At 45.0% G+C, this 25409-nt stretch overlaps 1 protein-coding gene across 12 annotated transcripts in view; it reads right to left on the bottom strand.

Annotated features, from left to right (window-relative positions):
- Positions 1–25409, bottom strand: part of NPAS2 (neuronal PAS domain protein 2) — a 151522-nt gene that overhangs the window by 5105 nt on the left and 121008 nt on the right. For 4 of the 12 annotated variants that reach the window (XM_044284850.1, XM_044284858.1, XM_044284856.1 and 1 more), the window contains 5 exons: positions 22338–22559; positions 14699–14889; positions 13439–13522; positions 5562–5742; positions 2188–5066 (listed from right to left, as the gene is read on the bottom strand). In XM_044284850.1, coding sequence (XP_044140785.1) covers positions 4932–5066; positions 5562–5742; positions 13439–13522; positions 14699–14889; positions 22338–22559 — 813 coding nt within the window. In that variant the 3' untranslated portion in view covers positions 2188–4931. The other 8 variants (XM_044284854.1, XM_044284863.1, XM_044284851.1 and 5 more) reach the window with 7 other exon arrangements.

The following is a 25409-nucleotide window of genomic DNA, read 5'->3' as shown; positions in this document are numbered from 1 at the left end:
TCCGTATAACGGACAAGGAAAGGACTGTTCTATTAGGGGCCAGCTGTTCCGTTCCGCAAAATACACATGGTCGTGTGCATGAGGCCTAACACTGAGAGATGGGAGGGGGAGAGCAAAGAGAGTCTGTCAAAGCCAATTGAAAACCTCTGACTGATTTGTGTCAGATTTGGCAGCACATCCATTTGGAACTTACATTCTGCAGAAGTAAGAAGCTAAATGGCTGGGATTTTCTTTGTATCTTTGTATTTTAGAAGCAAAAGAACAATAAAAAATATCAATGCAATGGCGTCCGTAGCCTTTAAATAAGTCAGAGACAAGGGTTTCAGAATGAGACGTCACACAGCATCTCTGATGGATTCCACTATGAAGGAGAAAGAGCAGACTGAAATATATGTGAAAACATACCGGCTGACAAATGGCTGACTACCTCTCCATTCACTTTTATGGGGCTGCCGTATATATGGTTTGGGTGTCTCCATCAGTTCCATAGAAGTGACTGATCCTCTGAAATCATACATTTATCACCCATTCTGTAGATAGGTGATAAATGTTATTAATGATAAAAATCCCTTTAAATCTGATATTACACAGCATAGTGAACATCTTCCTACATTCATATTTTATCAATTTTATCATTTTCATCTAGTTTATACTCTTGGAGCAAAGCAAGCTTCAGATGTTACATCCGAAGTCGCTTCATTCAAAACTTCAGATTAATACTGTACGTACGTACAGTATTAGATTGTAAGGGCTCAGATGAGCCAAAGTCAGTTATTCGCGAAGTAGTGCGTGACTTCGTTGAATAACTTCGGTAATTGATTTTAAAGTGGCAAACCACTTTAAAACGTGAAACCAAACTCTGCTTCAGTTATTAAGTTATTCAATGAAGTTACACACGACTTTGCGAATAAGTGACTTTGGCTTATCGCAGGGGTGACCAACCTGTGGCTCTTTGCTTCTTCAAGTGAGGCTCTAGCTGTGAAGCCAGTAAAGCTCACTCTCCACCCCATTCTCAGATCTCTTTTCCTGATCGGACACTGTTACTACTTTGCAGCTCCAGCTCACTCTCCACTACGTCCTGATGCACACAGTGTCAGAACGTCGTACGTGGAGATACGCACTATTACCTGACGTTGTGCTCATCAGGTCACAGTGGAGAACATGTCAGACCTGCAGAGTAGCAGGTGCCCGACCGAGCAGGAGCCCAGTGCCTGATCAGGAGAGGGAAGAGATTTTTTTTAATTATAGAACTGGGCATGTGGGTCTGATCTGAGCATGGGGGGGGGGGGGTCCTGATCTGGGCAATGGGGGTCTGATCTGAGCATGGGGGGGGTCCAGATGTGAGCAATGGGGGTCTGATCTGAGCATGAGGGGGGAAGATCTGAGCATGAGGGCTCAGATTTGAGCATGAGGGGCAGATCTGAGCATGGGGGTCTTGTTTGAGCATGGGTTGGTCAGGTCTGAGCATGGGGGGGCAGATCTGAGAAGGTGGGAGATCTGAGCATGGGGGGGGGGAGATCTGAGCACTGAGGGTCTGACACTGGGAGTCTGATTTGTGTTGTCTGATCCAAGCAATGGGGGTCTGATTTGGAAGTCTGATGAGGTTTGGGGATCTTATTGTAGGACAGAGGAGGATTGGGGATCTGATTTTAGGAGTCTGATCTGAGGTCTGATGAAAAATATATTTTTAATTTTTTTCTCTGCTAATGAACAATAAGAAATAAATATTTTTAGAAGACTAGCAGACCTCAGATCAGATGAAAAAAAAATTTTTTATCTAATTTTTCTTTGTTAAAACCTAGGGCGAAAAATACGGTGACTGTGTGTAAATGTATAGCTTGTGGCTCCTGGTACTCATACTTTTTTTTTTTTTTGGGCTCTTTGTGTATGTAAGGTTGGCCACCCCTGGCTTATCAGAACCCATACATTCTAATAATGTATGGAGACAAATCTCCGTACAGTATAAAATCAGAAGTTTTGAGCTAGGTGACTTCGGCTGTAACATCCGAAGCTTGCTTCGCTCATCACTACTCGTCATCATCATTACTACGTATATTTCTAATTGCATAATTAGTAGCAAAAATAATTATCATTTGCAAATTAGACCATGTATTTCACATGATATTTTCACATAATAAGTTTCTTCGTACATATGTAAATATTTTCTTATGCCTTTTGTTACTTAGAAATACAAATTGTTGTGTTTGGCCTACTTAGAGAGATAAAGAAAACATCAGCCATTTAAAATTATTTTTAAAATAGTTTTTTTCTTTACAGGCCCCTATACACATTAGTGTATTGTTGGCCGAACCCATCGAGAACGGCAGATTTGGCCCACAGTCTAATATGTATTTATATATATATATATATATATATAATGTCGGGGGGGGGGGGAATTGTCCAAAATCAAAATTTTTGTAGGATTCTTCTGTTCCCTTGGGAGATAAACCGCTGTCAGAAGTCTCTGAAAGTGGCGTTCTCCTCTCCACCTATTAAATACACATACACGTATGTATGTCTGATTGGCCAACAGCTATTGAATGTGTATGGTCTTCCTAACAATTTGGTTATGTCTATAAACTTTGCAAAACCTGCTACCATCCAAGGTGCCCGTTCATGGAGGAAACATCTTTACACCTGTTTTGTGAGAGCCCCTTTGCATAGAGTCTGTTGGATCTTACATCTCCCCTGAATTCCAGTTTGCCTCTAGTCTCCATGTATGCAGTGTCGGACTGGGGTACCTAGGGCCCGCCTGTAAAATTTATTTTGGGGGCACAACGTACAGATACATTTAAATATTACCTGCTCACACAGCAGCAAGATGCTACTACATGATTGAATATGGGGGTCTCTACAGTAACTGTGAGAGGTAGGTCCTGGGTAGAAGAGGATACTGGCTAGCTTTCCTCTATACCTAGAAGTAAACTCAGCTGTGATCGTTTTTTTTAAATAATCTATCAAGTTTTTTATATGAACATAGGCTGGTTTAGGTGCAGTACATTGAATACATGTATGTAGTGCAGTAAATCTACTGTGTTATGTGCCACTTGTGCAGGAGGTGGGAGACTAGGGGCCACTGGGGGATTCACCTGTACTCCTGACGGCCATTCCGAGCCAGCCTGTATGTGCTGTCTAAAAGACGAACCATTTGTTGCCCGTTGCCCAATGATGTAGCATCCTTCTTATGCACTAATGTAACTGTAACTGCTGAGGCGCTGCTTCTGACTCTGCCTCTCATCTCCCCTGCATGTGTTGGCTAAAATACTAACTATTTGTTGCTCCCAATCACAGCACAGCGGTTACTTTACTTTTTACAATATTGTAGTGTACTTACATCTTTACAATGCTGTTGCAAACCTACAACTCCTATCATAGTGACATAGTATCATAGTTTGTAAGGCTGAAAAAAGACATCTGTCCATCCAGTTCAGCCTGTTATCCTGCAAAGTTGATCCAACTGAAGGCAAAAAACCCTGTGAGGAAGAAACCAATTTACCTCATTTTAGGGGGAAAATGCCTTCAGAACTCCAATCAGGCAATCAGAATAACTCCCTGGATCAACGACCCCTCTCTAGTAACTATAACCACTCGAGAAATGCACCCAGACCCCACTTGAACTCTTTTAGTGAATTCACCATCACCACCTCCTCAGGCAGAGAGTTCCATAGTCTCACTGCTCTTACCGTAAAGAATCCTCTTCTATGTTTGTGTACAAACCATCTTTCCCCCAGACGCAGAGGATGTCCCCTCACCACAGTCACAGTCCTGGGGATAAATAGATGATGGGAGAGATCTCTGTACTGCCCAATAGCTTGCAAACATCAGTGCATTATGAGAGTTGTAGTTTTGCAACAGGTGGAGAGCCACAGGTTGGTAAAGGTAGGTCTACAGTATTGTAAGAAGTGCTGTAGTAAAATGAAACCTGTGCTATGATTGGCTGCTATGAGCTACAAACTATTTGTCTTTTAGACAGCATATGTAGAGAGATTACCACGCTGAATTAGAAAGGACCATATTTTTTGCCAACACTCAGGGAGAGGCAGGTTGAGATTGATTGATTACTATAGGCAAAAAGGAAAGATGTGCTGTGAATGGTTGCTATGGGCAACAAACAGGTTAGTTTTTTAGGGGTCATATTTAAACCAATTACTTTATTAGACCCTTCCAAAACCCTGTCGGCTGGACTTGACAACCCTCCAGTATTTTATGTTGCATCATGAAGAGTATATGTACCAAGTTTGGTTGAGATCCAACAATGCATGTAGGAGCCTATGAAGAACAAATGAACAAAACAAACTTTCATTTTTAGATACATAAAAAAAATTGAATATCTGGCTTGTAACTAGTTCTGTGGAGTATATCAGATCAAAATTGATAATTCCATTTTTAAAGTACATATTAGCATACAAACTGATGGGTCAATGCATCTGCAACTGTTGGTATGAAGAAAAGCACAAGACCAAGGATATATACACTCCAGTGTGAACAAATATTGAAATCGTAGGATGTCAGATATTGGGCTGATGACATCGTTTTCAGTACCACCAGCTCTATTTGGTCAGACAGACAATGTAGGCTGTGCATGTTTTCAGTTCTCTCTCAAAGCACTGCTAGATTCTACTAAATATTGAGCTTTGATGTTCAAAACTTGACACAAAGGAATTATTTGTCTTAATGGACATCACAAGTAGAAGCACTGCTTGCTACAGAATGGTGTCCACATAGAGCAATCTGTGGGTTCAGAACCATCTCTCCAATTAGCCCTAAAAGGAATGAACCCAATTGCTTTCAGCCGATGTAGCTCAGGATCAATTCATTGTGAATTTAGTGACACCCCCTGCTGAGAAGAAGCACATTTGGACATGAAACAGAATATGCTGGATTATTATTCTGCTGATGATTAGTAGGCTTGCTACCTGTGACTTTCCATTTTATGTCTTGGAGAGACTATTAGTTCTTCTGGGTGTTATCTGCTGCTGTAGTCCCAAAGACGCTTGATGCTGGGCGTAAGTGGGCAGGATCAAAGCATCGGGTTGCTCTTTGTGTAAAGTGCTTGTTGCTGCCACCTATTAATATTAATAATAAAATAATATCAGATACAAAGTGATAATAATAATAAAATAAATGTAAATCTGAATTTTAGGTGATGCACAGCTCCTTGTATACGGACTGGGTAGTGAAATGACATGAACAGGACACTTCTGAAATCTAAGTCTTCATGAGACAGTTTGTATGGCTTGTGAATGCATAAAAATATTGCCACATATTATGTATGAGTAAGAAGGCTTAAATATTCCACTTTGATTTTATTTTAAGAATAACTTGTTTCCTTGACGACTGATGCATTATCTGCTGCTTACGTTATGTTCCAGCTCTTGAACACTAATTGCATGAAGAGGTTGGACCGTTTTCTTTTTCAGATCGACTAGAACATTCAGCTTTAGAAAATGCACTCTTAAAACCTAAACAGGATCGTGTATATAACAACCAGACCTTACTTACAGTAAGCAAAAAGGAGCCTGGAATCATCTCAAGCTAACGTAACCATGTGTGCAACATACCTGGACAAACTGCTGTTGTGGCTGCTGTACTTGCATAGGCCGGATATTCTGTTGTTGGGTAGTGTGTGGTGTTGTAAAACCGGGGTGTAAGATCGCTTGACCCATTAGCACAATAGGACGATTGCTGACAGAAGTCTGCACTTCTAAACTTGTAAATACTTGTGGGCTTTGTGAAAATCTGCTGCATAAAAGAAGAAATAATTTAAAGTATTTTGTCTCTAAAGACAAGTATTTTCTTAAAGTTTCACTGAGCCCTCTGAGCCCTCGGGTCACTAACTTTTCACACAACTTTGCATAAATCAATAGTACAAGCGATCACAAGAAGCTTTGTGTAAGGCCGATTCATTGGCCTGTATTTGTGGGAGGGGCTTGGCCACCTACTTCAACGGCCGGCGCCCTCCCACAAACGTATGTAGTGCAGAGTCCTTGGAAGCGTGCGCTCGTACCTGGCAGTCGTCTGGTGGATTTGGTAAGTGCAGGCAGCAGTGCGATGGTCGGCCCTTTGGTATGTAGGGGCCGCCATACGCTGCGTCTCGTTCACCCCTCCTGCAGCGTTCCACATGCGGCACTTCGTCAGCCGCCGGGGGGAGGGGGGGGAATGCAGCCACACTTACGGCACCCCCCTCCTTCGCCGCCCAGGCTCACGCTCGGCACCGCTCTCCGGCGGGGGGCGGAGCCTGTGGTCACATGAGGGCCAATTCCCCGCCCGCTCCCGCCCCCTCTTCACGGCCGGCACACAGCCTGCGCTGCCTCGCTCCCTCACCTAGTGGGCAGCGCAGACAGCTGTGGAGCGCCGACAAACACATTTGCCAGGGGGCGCATTTTCTCCCCACGCGGTGGGGATGCCCAGCCGGCGGGGGGCGGCCCCTCATGGAGCAGGGGGCTCCCCTGCACTGGGCACCCCATCAGGGAGTGGTGCGCCCCCCACGTGGCACGTCTCACACAGAAGGGGGGAGGCACGTCTGATTAGGCCTCCCCCCTATGCCAGGGGGCAACTCCGTTTCCCCACGCGGTGGAGGTGCCCAGCCGGCGGGAGGCGGCCCCCCATGGAGTAAGGGGGGCACCCCCGCACTGGGCGCCCCATCAGGGACCGGTGAGGCCCCCCACGTGGCACGCTTAGCCTCGGCAAGATGGGGCCCTCGTCGCCAGGGGCCCCCCTGGGCCGACCTCATGCCTGAGGGCTGCGCTGCTCCCCACGCGGCAGGAGTGCTCAGCCGGCGGACGGCGCCACCCAGGGACAGAGAGGGCCCCGCACTGAGCACCCTGTCAGGGACATGCGTCAGCTCTCCACGTGGCACTCGTTTCATGTTTGCGGGGGTTGCCAGCCGTTGCCAATATCCATCCCCACGTGGTTCATGGTACCAGGGAACTCCGCGTTCCCCACGCGGTTACCATGGAACACAGCGGTGCAGGCAACGGCTCGCTCCCCGCTCACGTAAAGTCTGGCACGGGCCGCCGTGCCGCTTAGATAGGTAGGGGGTTCTTTCCATCAAAAAGAAAAAAAAATAAAAAACACACACCTTCTCCCATCAGTCACCATACCTCCCCTCACGTACACGTCCTGGCATCGAGCCTCACGCATTGACTGGTTTCTTTTGCATTTGTTCCGTTGTTGTTTTCCAGGTTCTGTACAGTGGTTAGTCTGAGAGAAGTTGGTGGGATCTCAATTGATTTTTCCTTGGCTACCAAGGTAGTGAGGTACACGTCGGGGGATGGGAAGTGGTTGGCCTCAGGTTGGGGTCTCATGTGTTTTTTTGTCAACGCACAGGTCATTTTTCATTTCATTTCACTTCCGTGAAGTCAGTGTATAGGGATTCTCAGTTGGTAAGTACGTCGGGTCTCCTTGCATGGACTCCCGGGTGGCGGTTCCTGGCCATTCCTTCACGGCTCTTCTGGTTCAGTGTGCATACCTCACGGCAATTGTTCACTTTTCGGTACGTGGTTAGACAGCTGCACGGGTGCCGGCGACCATCAGGCTAGTCGGTCATGTTACATTACTCTTTTACAGCCGTTATGTCACGTGCTTCGGACATTGTAGACGCGTCGGTGGACGAGGTCGTGGCACAGGCATCCGAGAGGGGCAGCACACCGTCCCTACGCGATTGGACAATTCCTAGGCTGATGGCGGAGTTGACAAAGCGGGGCGTTCCTTTCCCGGCAACCGCTAGGAAAGCTGAACTGTATCGGCTGTGGAGAGACTCCCTGGCATCCAGCGCCAATGATCCCCCTGCAACTACGATGCAAACATCGCTAACTCAATTACACGTCATGCTAAACAACTTGACGTCGGCCGTCACATCCATGCAGGCGAGGTTGGAGTCCATCGAGGCTCGCAGCACAGTTGCACCAGTTTCCTCCCTCGAGGTTCCGGTCGCCTCCACCTCCGCCACAGCAGACATTCGTTCTGCCCAGTCCGTCCCCAACGTGACTCCCTCCCACTATGTCCCGCTCAACATCAGGAAGGACATCCTGGAGGGTAGGGATGTCAATCTTGCGTCACTACTGATCGCATCTGGGGACCTCTCTGATAATAGGGTCATAGCTTGTGGAGAAGTGTCAGTGGTATTAAGGAGCCGCGACCACCGGCTCAACCGCAAATTGTCCATCCCGGAATTCGTTATGGCATTTAGTCTCTTCAGGGATGTCATTTGCACTGCCAGGCCGGACAGGAGGGAGGAACTAGACCATTATCTCTTCAGGGTCACAGAGTTGGGTCATAGGTACGGAGGAACCGCGTTCTACGACTACCACTGCTCATTTGCAGCTAAGGCGGCAGCGGCTCTCTCCCAGTTTCAGCACGTCACTGACTGGTCCAACCTGGACACTGAGCTTTTCTGCAGACACTTTGCAGGTCTGAAGGCTCCCTCCTGTTCCGCCTGTCAATCTATCTTCCACTCGGTTGAGTGGTGCGACAAGTCCGCCGTCAGCACGGCGTCCTACCCCTCCAGCTCGGCAGCTGGTCCTCTTGAGGTCTTCAGGCCCCCCAGCTCAGTAGACAAGCTGGGCCGGCCCATCATTCAGCTTGGTAGGGCACAGATATGCAACAACTTTAACTACGCCTCTTGTAATTTTGGGCAGTGCCGGTTGTTGCATATCTGTACCAATTGTTTCAGGGCTCACCCCCGAGTAGCTTGCTCATTAAAATCCGTAAAAAGCTACATGAGTGTGGTCAATATCAGCCGTCTACAAGAATTCTTGCGAGGCCACCACAACCCTGGGTTTGTTCAGTTCCTGGTGACAGGGTTTCACGAGGGTTTCCACACGGGACTGATCACGACTCCAGAGTCCACACACGAGTGCAAAAATCTGCAGTCAGCAGAAAGAAATCCCGCCTCGGTAGACGCACTCATAGAAGCTGAGTTGAGCAAGGGGTTCTTAATCGGTCCCTTTGGTGTGCCCCCTTTTCAACGCTGGAGAGTCAGTCCCGTGGGGGTAGTCACAGGCAAGTTCAGCGGGAAGGAGAGACTCATTATCGACTTATCGGCCCCACACGGCTCCCAGGTCCCCAGTCTCAACTCCCTTATTCCTTCGGAGGAAGTGGGCATGAGATATGCCTCAATAGACCAGGCTATCGCTATCATCATGAAAACGGGCCCAGGGTCCTGGCTGTCCAAAGCCGACATATCAGATGCCTTCAAGTTGCTTCCCATCATGCCAGCCCTCTGGCAGTGGCACGGCATCAAGTGGAAAGGCCTGTACTACTTCTCCACTAAGCTCACCTTCGGGTCCAAGAGTAGCCCCTGGCTCTTCGATCAGTTGGCTCAGGCACTCCACTGGATCCTGGAACACGTAGTCCTCTGTGAATTTGTCATCCACTACCTGGATGACTTCCTGCTGATTGAGAGGCCAGGGGCACTCCCCCTAGGGCTGGGCAAGTTACTTAGGTGCTTTTCTCAATTAGATGTCCCGGTGTCCCCCAAGAAAGTAGAAGGCCCGGCCACAGTCATCACCTTTCTTGGCATCGAGTTAGATTCCCAGCGCATGCTAGCTAGATTGCCCGAGGACAAGTTAACGAGGATTAGAGGAGTCATTCACAGGTTCGCAGTCACGACCGTGGTCACTAAAGCGGACCTTCAGTCTCTTCTGGGCATGTTGAACTTCGCCATGCGCATCATCCCACAGGGCAGAGCTTTCATATCCCGCCTACTCGCGCTCTTGAGTTCCGCCCCAGAACAGGACAGCCCGGTGTGCTTGGACAGTCTAGCCCTAGCGGACCTCCACATGTGGGATCACTTCCTGAGCCAATGGAACGGGGTCTCCTTGTTTGTACCCGAGCTGTCGTGTCAGTCACCTACAGTCTTTTCAGATGCAGCTGCGGGCTCAGGGTTTGCCGCCATCTTCGGCACCCACTGGGTGGCAGACGCATGGCCTGCCGAGGTGGGACAAATCCCAGGCTTCCTCCAGACCTCGGCGCTGTTCGAGCTGTACCCCATTGTGGTAGCCGCACACATTTGGGGCAAGGTTTGGGTACGTCAGTCTGTTCTGTTCGTGACTGACAACACAGCCGTAGTGGACATTCTCAATAGTGGACTGTCAAAATCCAGCCAAGTCATGTGTTTTCTCAGACGGCTGGTGCAGCTCTCCCTGCAGCACCACTTTCATATATTTAGTGCGCACGTGCCAGGGGCGCAGAACGGGGCTGCTGACGCCTTGTCGAGGGCTAACTTCTCCCGTTTCTTCCAGATAATGCCAGAGGCAGATGCGACAGGCGCCACCATCCCTCCTCTCGAGTCCTTAAGGCTAGTGTAGCCGATCACCTTGGGACGGCCCACGCTCTAATACGCCATTCCCTCTCGCCTAACACGACCAGGGCGTACAACACCGGGTGGAAGACGTTCTGCAAGTTTCGAGGAGAATGTCCTCAGGAGGACTCCAGTTTTCCAGAGTACATCTTGGCGTTCATCGGGTATTGCCACTCTGTACGCAAGCTCTCCCACGCCACAGTAAGGTCATACCTGGCGGGAGTGCAACACTTTCTCTCTCTTGGCAACCCCGAGCTAGCATCAGTGTTCACCTTACACACTGTCAAAGCCGCCCTCAAGGGTTTGAGCAAGTGCGGGCCTCAAAGCCAAACACGCAGGCAGCCGGTCACCGGCCCCCTTTTCCGCAAACTGTCTGATGCCTTGGACGGTAATCCTTTCGGGGTTTTGGCCAGCCTGGTACTTAAATCCGCCATCTACTTGGCCTTCTACGGCTTCCTAAGACCTGGGGAGTTTACCTGTTCACCAGGCAGCGACAATTTCCTCACGGTCAGCCAACTGGTCCAGAACTCCGACGGGTTCACTTTGCTCCTCAAGACGTCCAAGACCTCCCAGTGCGGACCCCCTGTCCCGATATCCTACTTTCCCACAGCACATCAATGGTGTCCCGTCACGGTGCTTCGTCGGTTGCGGTCCGCCTTGTCCGGGGCCGGGCCGAACAGTCCTCTGTTACCCTTCGGGGTGGTGCCGCTCACCACCCAGCAGTTCATATCCCACGTCAGGTCACTAGTGGCCAGCACGGGTGGCGACCCTGCCACCATTTCGGGTCATTCGTTCCGCATAGGCGCAGCATCCGCGGCCTCCAAGAACCAAGTGCCTGCACATGTCATACAGAGGCTGGGGCGTTGGCACTCGTCTTGTTTCAACCGCTACATACCACACCCTGAAACCGAAATGTCGGCAGCCTTTCAAACTCTAGCTTTGTAACATCTTTTGCAATAAAACTCTTCTGCCTACCAGTATGTCTTTTGCCCTCTTTCAGGCGTCCCTCCACGACACGGTCACGGCACAACTCTGACCGCTTAGGGGTAGGGTAACTCAGGTAGGACAGACACGTACTTGGTTGCCACGACCACAAGTGTAAGGCCGATTCATTGGCCTGTATTTGTGGGAGGGGCTTGGCCACCTACTTCAACGGCCGGCGCCCTCCCACAAACGTACGTAGTGCAGAGTCCTCCCTCCCACCCACCCTTTTCTCCTGTCACTCTCAAAGGGGATGCCCTCTTTCAGGCGTCCCTCCACGACACGGTCACGGCACAACTCTGACCGCTTAGGGGTAGGGTAACTCAGGTAGGACAGACACGTACTTGGTTGCCACGACCACAAGTAATATGTTACATCAGTGAGAAATGTCTAGTGCTCACTGATGCTTCCCTCCACTACCCTTTCCTGCTAATTGGTTTTCACTTAGAAAAATAGCCTTTTCCTGTCCAGGAAAGGATCATCTCTGCAGAAGAATCATATTACACCTGCCAATGCAAGTCTATGGACAGAGGAGGGGGAGGTGTGAGCAGAAAATGCTTGAGGCAGGCACAGCCAGAGAGACTGCACAGCTTGCTTCCTTCACAAAAATACAGGTTAGTATTTCTCTGTAATGTCCCCCATCATCCTGGGGCTGCTTTTGAGTGACTGACACAGTTAAGAAGGAGATTTTCCTCTACTTTTTTATGTGTGCATTGCAGCTAGTCTACATCCATTATGTCCTGAAAAACCACTGCTGCATGAGAAAGCATGGCAAAAATGCATGTGTTTTATTCCGATGCAGTTTTAACTTCGCCTCAACTGCTACAATTGAATATACTGTAACAAAAATGGGAAACCACACTACCCAAAAACCTGATAAATTGACTGACTTTGCTCATTTTCTGAAAGAATTACATCTATAGAAAGTAAACTGTAATAATGCAGTACACTGAAATACAGTCTTAGGGCTCATGCGCACGAACGTATTTTCTTTCTGCTTCCGTTCCGTTTTTTTTTTGCAAACCGTATGCGGAACCACTTCAATGGGTCTGCAAAAACAACGGAAGGTACTCCGTGTGCATTCCGTTTCCGTATTTCCGTTCTGCAAAAAAGTTGTGCGTAGACTATTATTGTCCGCAAATCACGGTCCGAGGCCCCTTTCAAGTCAATGGGTCGGCAAAAAATACAGAACGCACCCGGAACACATCTGTATTTTGCGGATCTATACTGTAGAAATGTTATGCCCAGCCCATATTTCTGACGTGTTTGGTGATTAATAAGTTGCTGTTTCCGTTCCGCGAAAAAAACTGATCAAATACGGTAACTATACGGATATGTTTTGTGCAATAACGAAACGGAAGAGGACTTAAATCAGAGGGGAAAAAACTCAGATATGGATCTGTGAAAAACGGACCGCAAAAAAACAACGGTCGTGTGCATGAGCCCTTATTCTTATACCATATAATATACACTTTTTGCTATTTATCTTTCACAATACACATTTTATCCACAATGGTATATACAATGAGTGCTGCTAAATTGTAATAAATAGGACACTAAACAGTTCCTGTAGATACAGCAATAAGAGTGTGTTCCCAGTTTATACAGAAAGAAATAACACAAGATAGCCATAGGAATGTAGGAATGTCAAGGGTCCATTCACACGTCCGTGTTTTGCGGATCCACAAATTGCGGATCCGCAAAACACGGGCATCTGCAATGTGCGATCCGCAATTTGCGGACTGCACATCACAGACACTATAATAGAAAATGCCTTTTTTCAGGAACGAAATTGCGGATCCCGAAAAAACGGATGCGGATCCCGAAAATGCGGAAGCAGATCCAGGAAATGTGGATTTGCATCCGTTCCAGCCCCATTGAAAGTAAATGGGTCCGCAAATTGCGGAACGAATGCGGACCCAAATTACGGACGTGTGAATGGACCCTAAGGGGCAGAAGATGGTTTCAGGAGCCTGATAGAGCAATGCAAAGATACAATGGTTTATCCTTGATGATACTGTATTATATGAGCTACAAAGTTGTGGTAAAATGGATAAATCTTGCAATATGTTAATATAAACAGATGCTCTTTCATGCTTAAAAGAAGAATTCTTATCATTTCTTCCTATATTATTAACCATTCTTGCCACATACCTTGACTGATGTTCACTATCTGATGATCTTCTTGTGCTACATGAGTTTGGCATCATTGGCTGGATAGGCTGACTGAGGAGCAGCCTAAACATCAAAAATAATATCAACCTTTCAACTTTCTTGTTAGATTTAATCATTGCAAACTTCTAAAAAAAATAAATCAGTAGAACTATTGAAGGACAACAAGAAATGCTCTGTGGACAGTGGGTCATTTCTTTTTTCTGTTTTCCATACTGTAGCAGCAAGTCCGTTCTGGAGCCCCGCAAAAAAATAGAACATGTCCTATTCTTGTCCATTTTGCGGACAAGAATTTAATTTTTTCTCTAGCCGGAGGTGGAGAAGACAGCATGCTCACAGCCAGTGACATTGATATATCTCCACCATTGTCCTTCCTGTCTTTTAGGTGCCCCACAATGATTTTTAGTTCTAAAGAGGAGCGGAGAACTTGGGTATAAAGCTGGAAATCAGTTTACAGAATTCCAGATGCCTTTCTTGGAAATCTGACACAACCTTCTAAGCCAAATGCCATTCCAATCAATGTCAGTTTGCTTAGAATGAACAGATTTGTGTTCATTTCCTGAAACTAGAGTTTATTTTTCAGGCTGTTCATTATAAATATCAGATTCCATATGAAACAGTAGATGGAGGCTTTTTCACTTTCCAATGATTCTGCAAATATGATTTTCAAAAATCACAGGGACCTGTCAATATGCACAAACTAAAAAAGGGTTCTATCGGACAAATTGCTCACCCCCTTCCCATATCAAGTAAATGCTACCCCTGAAAAAAACATGTGTGGAAACGAACTAATTGGAATTATACCAAACCTAAAAGTATGTTTATGTATTTTACGATAATTTTAATTAACAAAATTACAGCTACAGAACCTGTAGCCTGCTATCAGACACAATTGGGGTCCTTTATCAAACTGGTGTAAAGTAGAACTGGCTTAGTTGACCATAGCAACCAATCAGATTCCACCTTTCATTTTTGACAGCTCCTTTGGAAAATGAAAGGTGGAAACTGATTGGTTGCTATGAGCAACCAAGCCAGTTCTACTTTACACCAGTTTGATAAATGACCCCAAATGTGTGAAAAATTCTGTTTAACAACTAATCAAAGGTTATAAAATAATATAATTATTTTTTTAAAAGCTTTTTGAAACCAGGGAAAATTTTGCAGTATGAAGCATTATAATAAACACACAAAACACTGTATACTATAATATCACAGAAAGTATCAGTATATGAATATTCTCACCTGAGCTGTCTGTCATGACTGAAATCGGGAGCTCCCTGGTGCTGGCTGTTATCCTGCTGCCCAGCAGCAGAGGGCGATGTAGTTATATTTTGTGATACGACTGTGGTAGAGCTGAGCTGAGAGGTAGGGGTTGTAGTGGCTAAGTGGTCACTTCTTGATACCCCAGACATGCTTCTGAAAGGTTTCGGTCCCTAAAACACATTCTTATATTGTAACATCACACCAAATCAGACAATGTATGATCTTTTTACTTTACAAATGTCTATAAAGGGGTTGCTTGCCCTGTCAATAAGCTGATCACAGGATGGCCCATTTCAGGCATCACTATGAGATCAGCTGTAGTATCTCTATATTTGTGTATGTGTGTGTGTGCGGGTAGGGGGCAACACAGGGGAAATGAAGAAATACATACATCTCAGGACCCCCTCCCCCATTAGTCAGAATAGAGAACCACTAAGAAATGAGTATCTCTCACTTTGACAGACCTAGCCTGCCCACGTTTTACATATACATATAAATATATCTATATATAAATATATATAATATATATATATATATATATAATATATATATATATATATATATATATATATACATATATATATATATATATATACACACATGAGAAATTTTAGCTTTTTTATATTTTTTACATTCTTTGGTCTTTTTTTTTAGCCCTCTTAGGTGAATTGAATCAGCGGCAGAGTGTAGTAAGGGCGCTGACATGGTTGTCCTCCAGCTGCCAGAAACAACACCTCAGCACTCCATGACTGCATTGCATGGGTGGCGATCAAACTACTGAGGGAGTCTAAGGAAGTCTAACTGTTCAGATATATTGGTTGCCATTGACTGCATCATCTGAGGGGTTAAACTGGCAGGATCAGAGTTATCTCTCATCCCAAAAATGAGAGCATGATAATAGTATAATACAGCTGGCACCTGAAAGTGATGGTGTGGGCACAGCTCCTGAGCTTGTGTCACAGACAGCCTGGGAGAAGGGAGCAGAGGATGGGGGTGACAGTTTTGGTCCTGAGGGTGGTATCCCTGGGGATGTGCAGTGACTGGAGAGAGCACCCTTTTCTTCCTTTGGGGAACACCCTAGTCTTGGGGCTCCTGCCTGGTGGTGATTGGGGTGACCAGGCCACTTGGTGTATATAAATAAGTCTCTCTTTCCTAAAGTGCAGACTCCAGAGTAGTAGTACATCCAACAGTAACAAGGTACAGTTCCAAGGCATGTCACACATTGCAATCAAATTGTATTACTATTTTACTCACTGAGTCAACACTGTGCTGATATATTTTGCAGCATATTTGGAGTGTGGGAGGAAACCAGAATACCCAGAATAAAACCATGCAACCATGGAGAGAACATACAGATGTTGGTTTCAAACCCAGGTGTGCTAACCACTGACCCACCATGCCTCCCCTTCCCAATACCAATGTATGTACAACAGCAATGAAGGGGGTTGTAGAACTCCCTCTTTCTGTCTCTTTCTAAAGTGTCTGCAAAACCGTAGGCATGCTGTGAGGTTCCTCATAAATATTTGTGTAATTCCCTGGTGAGAGGTACTGATTTAAGATATGGCTGGACAAACTGTCTCAAAGTATGAAAGGTCTGCCATAAATATACGCACAACACTTTTGATAAAGTTGCTCCTTTGGCAGTGATGGAGCTTCTCTGGGCCTGGGCCTTGCTCTGAGGAGCTTGGAGATGTAGGTCCCTACTGTACCACAGGTAGATAACCAGGGGGTGGCAACCATTTCCTGGTAACCTAAAGTTACTCTTGATTGTCCATACAGTACTATTAGGTATTCAAATACAGTAAATAAGAACACTTCACTTGGACACATAACATTACAACAATTTACTATTTGCTGTGACCCTGTTCTGGGGTACTGGACCTGGGCCATCACTGTACTGTACTATTGCCTTGCTTCATGTTAACTAGGTACTTGAAGCAATATGGTAACATGGCACATGGTGAAAAAAGGTTAAATGTTTAATGAAAAGTTATACAATATTACAATATACATTCTGTATCAATTCTACATGGTTCTCATGATCTCCAATTATAGTCATTCACTAAAAACCTTCAGGCTAGGGCAATGTGGGGATCTTGGCCACGTACTGTATGAAGATGACACTTTCGCTATGCTACTTGGCAGCATAGTTCCAGTGAATGGAGTTGTGTTACAAGGACCATGACACTATAGTTGCAAGAAATCCAACCCTCCTGTATTTCTTGCATTGTATGATCAATGTAGCACAGTAAGGCCTCATGCACACGACCGTTTTTGTGGTACGCATCCGAGACGCATTTTTTGCAGCTCGGAAGCCGACCCATTCACTTCAATGGGGCCGCAAAAGATGCGGACAGCACTCCGTGGCCCCGCCCCCCAAAAATATAGCATGTCCTATTTTTGTCCGTTGTGGACAAGAATAGGCATTTCTACAATGGGCCGCCCGTTCCGTTCCAAAAATTGCGGAAGGCACACAGGCGGCTTCCGTTTTTGGCGGATCCGCAGTTTGCACACCGCAAAAAAACGGCACAGTCGTGTGCATGAGGCCTAAAAGTGAGATTTTCATGCAATGAGTGTTACTTCAAAATCACTGTGTCAACCAAGCCTAATGTTTAAGTCATACATCCGTGTCCAAGATGACATCCGTGATAGGATGGTCAGTGATTCCCATTAAGATGTCCGTGAAGGATCCCAGTTTTGTCCGTGTGTCCGTTTTTTGCTCTCCGTGTGTCATCTGTGTTTCACAAACACTGCACACTTTCATAGCATTTCCTCCTAATGGTCCATGAAACATGGATTGCATCCGTGTAAGGCCCCATGCACACGGCCGTTGTTCACGGCCGTGTGCGGGCCGTGGAACCGCGGCCTGGATCCCTCCTGAGAGCAGGAGCGCACGGCGTCACTGGTTGCTATGACGCCGTGCGCTCCCTGCTGCCGGCACAGTACAGTAATACACTGGTATGATCTATACCAGTGTATTACTGTACTGTGCCAGGGAGCGCACGGCGTCATAGCAACCAGTGACGCCGTGCACTCCTGCTCTCAGGAGGGATCCAGGCCGCGGTTCCACGGCCCGCACACGGCCGTGAACAACGGCCGTGTGCATGGGGCCTAACATCCATGTTTTTCACTGACCCATAGACTATAATGAGCGTGATGGATCCATGAACAAGGACAAAATAGAGAATGCTTCAGTGCTAAAACCACGGATCCATGGACCGTGCTAAAACAAGAATGTGTGAATGCATACATTAAAATGAATGGGTATGTGTGCTGTCCGTGGAGAACATGATGGAAAACACGCTTAAAAAAATTATCACAGAATACACATAGGTTTTTTCAACGACAAAAAAGCGTGATTTTTCATGTGGTTTTTGACGCTCTTTTGATGTGTTTTTTTTAATGCATCTTTTTTTAACCAATGGGTGCAATACAAAGCTGAATTTTCAGCTTGGGGTTTTTGAAGCAGATCTGCACCAAAAAGACGTGCTGAAAACACACACAAAATGCATGGACTTTCTTGGAGCTGTTTTTCTCTGCTTCCTATTCATTGCAATGGGAAATTCAGCACTGATTCTGCACCAAGATAGGGCATGCTGATTCTTTTTTACACGTGCAAAGAAAAACAGCAAGTGCTGGTGTTTTGGGGCGTTTCAAAATCAATGCCAAAAAACTCTGTGTGAACTGGCCCTTCATGTCCCCACAAAATAGTTATGTCCCCTCAGTGCCCTATAGTGCTCCAACACAGTAGTTATGCTCCCTTAGTGCCCTATACACAGTAAGAATGCCCTTTTAGTACCCCCAAACACTAGTTTTGCTCCCTTAGTGCTGCCACACAATTGAATGCCCCTATAGAGCCCCCAGACAGTAATTATGCCCCCTTAGTGTCTTCTTCACAGAAGAATGTTTCCTTAGTGATCCTATATAGTAGGATGCTTTTTTAGTGTTCCTACATAGTAATTATGCCCCCTTCGTGCCCCCTTCACAGTAGAAATCTTCCTTAGTGATCCCATATGGTAGAATGCACTCTTACCCTAAGCTCACACCTGAGCGTTTTACAGCGCGTTCCTACGCGCTGTAAAACGCTCAACAAGGAGCGACCAATGCTTCCGTATGGGAATGGTTCTCACCTGGGCGTTTTACAGCGCGTACGATCGCGCTGTAAAACGCCCGACGCTCAAACAAGTTCTTGAGCTTTTTTTGGGGCGTTTGTCACGCGTTCCCGTACATAGACTTTTGGGAACGCACGACAATGTGTGTTCGCTTGTCTCTGTATGCGCGATTGTAAACGCCGGTACAATCGCGCATACAGAGCGCTCGTTTCAGAACGCTCAGGTCTGAACCCAGGGTTAATGATTCTACATAGCAATTATGCCCCTTAGTGCCCCCTTCACAGTAGAATGCTTCCTTAGTGATCCTATATAGTAGAATGCACTCTTAGTGATCCTACATAGTAAGTATGCCCCTTAGTGCCCCCTTCACAGTAGAATGCTTCCTTAGTGATCCTATATAGTAGAATGCACTCTTAGTGATCCTATATAGTAATTATGCCCCTTAGTGCCCCCTTCACAGTAGAATGCTTCCTTAGTGATCCTATATGGTAGAATGCACTCTTAATGATTCTACATAGCAATTATGCCCCTTAGTGCCCCCTTCACAGTAGAATGCTTCCTTAGTGATCCTATATAGTAGAATGCACTCTTAGTGATCCCACATAGTAAGTATGCCCCTTAGTGCCCCCTTCACAGTAGAATGCTTCCTTAGTGATCCTATATAGTAGAATGCACTCTTAGTGATCCTACATAGTAATTATGCCCCTTAGTGCCCCCTTCACAGTAGAATGCTTCCTTAGTGATCCTATATAGTAGAATGCACTCTTAGTGATCCTACATAGTAAGTATGCCCCTTAGTGCCCCCTTCACAGTAGAATGCTTCCTTAGTGATCCTATATAGTAGAATGCACTCTTAGTGATCCTACATAGCAATTATGCCCCTTAGTGTCCCCTTCACAGTAGAATGCTTCCTTAGTGATCCTATATAGTAGAATGCACTCTTAGTGATCCTACATAGTAAGTATGCCCCTTAGTGCCCCCTTCACAGTAGAATGCTTCCTTAGTGATCCTATATAGTAGAATGCACTCTTAGTGATCCTACATAGTAAGTATGCCCCTTAGTGCCCCCTTCACAGTAGAATGCTTCCTTAGTGATCCTATATAGTAGAATGCACTCTTAATGATTCTACATAGCAATTATGCCCCTTAGTGCCCCCTTCACAGTAGAATGCTTCCTTAGTGATCCTATATAGTAGAATGCACTCTTAGTGATCCTACATAGTAAGTATGCCCCTTAGTGCCCCCTTCACAGTAGAATGCTTCCTTAGTGATCCTATATAGTAGAATGCACTCTTAGTGATCCTACATAGTAAGTATGCCCCTTAGTGCCCCCTTCACAGTAGAATGCTTCCTTAGTGATCCTATATAGTAGAATGCACTCTTAGTGATCCTACATAGCAATTATGCCCCTTAGTGTCCCCTTCACAGTAGAATGCTTCCTTAGTGATCCTATATAGTAGAATGCACTCTTAGTGATCCTACATAGTAAGTATGCCCCTTAGTGCCCCCTTCACAGTAGAATGCTTCCTTAGTGATCCTATATAGTAGAATGCACTCTTAGTGATCCTACATAGTAAGTATGCCCCTTAGTGCCCCCTTCACAGTAGAATGCTTCCTTAGTGATCCTATATAGTAGAATGCACTCTTAGTGATCCTACATAGTAAGTATGCCCCTTAGTGCCCCCTTCACAGTAGAATGCTTCCTTAGTGATCCTATATAGTAGAATGCACTCTTAGTGATCCTACATAGTAATTATGCCCCTTAGTGCCCCCTTCACAGTAGAATGCTTCCTTAGTGATCCTATATAGTAGAATGCACTCTTAGTGATCCTACATAGCAATTATGCCCCTTAGTGCTCCCACACAGTAGTTATGCCCCCTTACAATAATGTTGCCCCCTTAGTGATAATATAATAAAGCAATACAATACTCACCTTGCCCCATTCCCCCGATGAGCGGATCCTACTGTGCTCTCCCCAGCTGCAGGTGTGATAAAGTAACGTCATTGCAGTTGCTGGGCTCTTGCACCCTACTGCAAAGCTCAGCAGATTCGATGACATTACCACATTGTGCCTGCTTCTGGGGAGAGCACAGGCCAATGAATGGTGAAGCAGGGACCTGATACAGTTACAGCTGAGATGGGGGACATACCTCAGCCGTCCTGGGACCAAAGGACAGCGACCAAAATCTAGGACTGCTTTGCTGGAGCTCGAATGCTTGGGAAGTATGAATAATATCTGTTTGGTAAAACAGATATACCCCTTTAAATACCGACACCTCTGAGCTACCTCATGGAGCACATCTAGGAAGATGTTATAAAGTATAAACAGAAATTAACTCTTAAATCGTATGCCATTTGTTATATATATTTAAATGGTCACTGCACTTTCAACAAGCTTTGCATAAATCAATAGTACAGAGGACTATAATGAAACTATATATAATATAACTTATCAAAGAAAAAAAGGCCTTGTTTTACCACTAACAGTTCAATCCTCCTCTCCCCTCCACTTTCCATAGAGTTCTATAGGCAGCATGCAATCTGATCTATCAGTAAACTGACCATCTGACTAAGGGCTCATGCACACGACAGTGTGGTTTTTTCAGTGTTTTGCAGTCCGTTTTTTACGGATCCGTTTTTTGTTTCCGTTTTTCTGTATGCGATATACAGTATACAGTAATTACATAGAAAAAATTGGGCTGGGCATAACATTTTTAATCGATGTTCCGTTCCGTAAAAAATGAAATGTGCACGGATGTGATCCGTATTTTTGGCAGATCCGTTTTTTGCAGACCGCAAAACACTGAGAAAGCCATACAGTTGTGTGCAATACGCCTAATACATCAAGAGGGTTTAGGGGCCCACTTACATGGCCAGATACACAGGGCAATGTTCAGGAGCAAATAATTTATTCCTGAGCTCTATATGAGGGTAAAAAAATTGCTACTACGATTGTTGTATGTCGGCAGCACACCCCTATTTACACAAGGTGATGTGCCGCTCAGAAAGGATGATTTTATGTACTGTATAAATGATAGATCACCCGACATTCATATGAACGTCTTGATAATCTGCCCACATAAATGGGCCCTTAGCAGAGAATTTTATGTTAGGAGGGAGGAGGCGAAAGGCATGTTTTTCTGATGTTACCATATTTCCTATATTCACCTGTGCTAATAATTTATGCAACCTGTGATAAAGTACACTGACCATTTAAAGTCAGATTTTGTTGTTGTCTTTGTTGTAATTTTCATATATATTTGGCCTTTAGTGTCTATAAGTGTCTACCAGTATATGTGATAAATCAGTAAATTAGTCTAGTTAATGTAGGTACATGATAGTTGAATGTGAAACAATATCATTCATTTTATCATTAAAAATATATTAAAAACGATACTTCAAAAAGCTAATTCTTTCAGAAATTTCCAAGAAAGGAAAATCAAAATCTACTGAACCAGTGTTCCTTAAAAGTAATAATAAAGGTTCAATAGAAGCGACATGCTACCTTGCAGGATATGACATCGCCATCCCTCATCACTGAAGCAGGTGGTACCAGATGCTGGTTTACCATTTGAGAGGATGGCATCTGCCCAAGAGGCGAAGAAGTGAACAGAATTTGGTGTTGCTGAGGTATCATTCCAGATCTCAGATGGATTCCTTCTTGCTGGGGATCGCTCTGCTGTACATGGTTAAGGCTCACAGAAACAACCTGAGGCTGGTGAAACTTCTGGTAGAAAAGTTCAAACATTGTAATTAATGTTTTAAATTAGTACAAAAAAAGACAAATATCTTAAAATATAAATTCAATTTACACATTACACTAAGCTGTCTTGTCTGTATAACATTATGTTGTTTGTGCATAAAGATCACAAACTTAAATCACAAAGTTAAAAGCCTCCATGTTTCCATATTTTTTGTGTGTATGGTGGTGACCAATTGTTAACTCTTTCAGGCCCGGAGGTTTTTTTTTTTGCGTTTTCGTTTTGCGCTCCCTGCCTTCCCAGAGCCATAACTTTTTTTAGTTGTCCGTTCACATAGCCATATGAGGGCTTGTTTTTTGCAGGACTAGTTGTACTTGCCAACGCCACAATTTAATATTGCATATGATGTAGTGGGAAGCGGGAAAAAAATTCCAAATGGGGTTAAATTCCCCCCCAAAAAAGCAATTCCACCACAGTTTTACAGGTTTTAAATTTACAATGTTTGATGTGTGATATAACTGACCAGTTACTATTATTCTACAGGTCAGTACGAATCCAGCGATACCTTATATGTATAGTTTTTCTTGCGTTTTGATAGTGATTAAATAAATTTAAAGTGGGGAAAAAAATCTGTTTTATTTTTTTGTCGCCATATTTTGACCCCTATAACTTTTTTGGTATTATGTGTATGGAGCTGTATGGGGGTTCATTTTCTGTGGGGCGATCTGTACTTTTCATTGATACCATTCTGGGTGTGCATGACTTTTTAATCACTTTTTATTAAATTGTTTTGTAGAAAATGAAGCGACCAAAAACGGCGATTTTGACGCTTTTTTCCGTTAGTGCTGTTTGCCGTATGGGAAATATATTTTTATACTATGGGAGTTTTCGCACATCGCGACACCCATGATGTGTATTTTATTTTTATTTTTTAATTTTTGATTTTTTGGGGAAAAGGGGGGTGATTTGAATTTTTATTTTTATTTTTACACTTTTTTATAGTTCCCATAGGGAACTATAACATGCAATCATCTGATTGCTATTATCATAGACTCCAATGCACTTGCATTAGAATCTATGATGATTTTACTACTTTCCTATGGAGCCCTATTACAGTCAAGGGCTCCATAGGAAATACTATGCAGCAGCCTCCTGTCATTCATAAAGACAGGGGCTGCTGCATACACGCTCCGGCTCCTCTGATCGCCACACGGTTTCAGCGTGCTCAGATGCCGTGGTCAGGCATTACTGCCAGTTGCGGACATAAGCCACTGGTGTCTGCTAAAAGAAGCAGGCGGCCATTCGCGGCTATGGCACCTGCAGCGGGCAGGAGCAGACACCATCTTAAAACAACGCCCAGCGCCATACATGTACGGCGCTGGGCGTGAAGGGGTTAAGTATAAGTGTATAGTAAACTAAGAAAATGTCTACATGAATAGCCTTTTGGTTTGTAGTGTTTCAGTTGCATTTTAGGGGGTCATTATTAAGGTATAAGCCTCATGCACACGACCGTCGCAGATCCATGCCCATATTGTGTCCCGCAAACCGTAAGTCTGCAATATACGGGCACCGGTCCGTGTGTGCACCGTATCACAGATGCTGACCCATGCACTTGAATGGGTCTGCAATCTGGAAGATACGGTGCGGAGGCACGGAGCGGAAGGCTAAGGAAGCACTACATTCAAGTTGAATGGGTCTGCATCCATCAGTGCCGGACACACGGACGATGCACGTTCATTGGGGACCGCAACTTGCTGTCCCCAGTGCTGGCACGGGCAGCACATGTTCGTGTGAATGAGCCCTAAGGCTTCGGTCACATCACTGTTCAGCCTTTCTGTTCTCCTGCTCTGTTATAGGAGCTGGAGAACGGAAAGGACGGATTTGGCGCATACCTCAGCTGAATGGAACCTAAAGACTCCATAGAATATAATGGAGTCCGTTAGGTTGCCGCTCAGAACAAGATTTTGGAGCAGAGACAAAAGTAGTGCATGCAGGACTTTTTTCTCCGCTTCAAAAATCTTCCTCTGAACGGAAACCTAAAGGACCCCATTATTGTCTATTGAGTCCTTAGCTTCCGTTCTGCTCAGTTAGGCTACTTTTACCCTCGCGTTGTCTGGATCCGTGGAGTTCTTGTAAAAACAATTGTATGAAATGACGTTAAAGAAAAAAATTCCACTAAAAATGCATTAAAAAACACCAAATGGCCGCTTTCACACGAGCGTTTTTACAATCTATATATAGCCCGGATTTTATGTACCGGAATCCAGCACTAATGTTAAAGAATAGAACTATTCACATGGGTGTATAATTTCCATCAGTATTTGAAATTTACAACATGTCCTAGATTTGTCTTTATTTGTTTCCAAATATGCACATTAGTCTATGGGAGTGCATAAAAATGCAGAAAGAAGGTAATATGCATGCAAATCCTGAAGCAATACTTATGACAATACTGATGGTATAGCATCAGGAACCTGTGCATATTTGGACCCCTATAACTTTTTTATGTTTACGTAAATCTATTGAGCTGTATTGGGGCTTAGGACATGGCAATAGCTATGATCTTTATTTTTAAAATAGGGAAAGGGGGTAATTTGAACTTTTTTGGTTTTAGGCCATAGAGTCTTCAGAAGGCCCAGGGCAACCAAACTGCTGCTTCAATCTCAGTGCGGAGAAGCCATACAGTCCTCGGGAACACAACGCTCAGACCACTCAGATGGGGTGGGCGCAACTGACCATTGCGTCTGAGGGGTCAAATGTCCATGATCAGCGTTATCACTAGTATTGGATTCTGTGTAAAACAGCAGGCACATAGTGGCGTAGGCACCCGCACATACTATAGTATGTGAATATATTTTAATGCTGGCAGAAAACTG

The sequence above is a fragment of the Bufo gargarizans genome, chromosome 3 (genome assembly GCF_014858855.1).
Source record: "Bufo gargarizans isolate SCDJY-AF-19 chromosome 3, ASM1485885v1, whole genome shotgun sequence".
In the NCBI taxonomy this organism is placed as follows: domain Eukaryota; kingdom Metazoa; phylum Chordata; class Amphibia; order Anura; family Bufonidae; genus Bufo; species Bufo gargarizans.
Note: the sequence above shows the minus strand (reverse complement) of the source record. Positions and strands in the feature narration are given on the sequence as shown.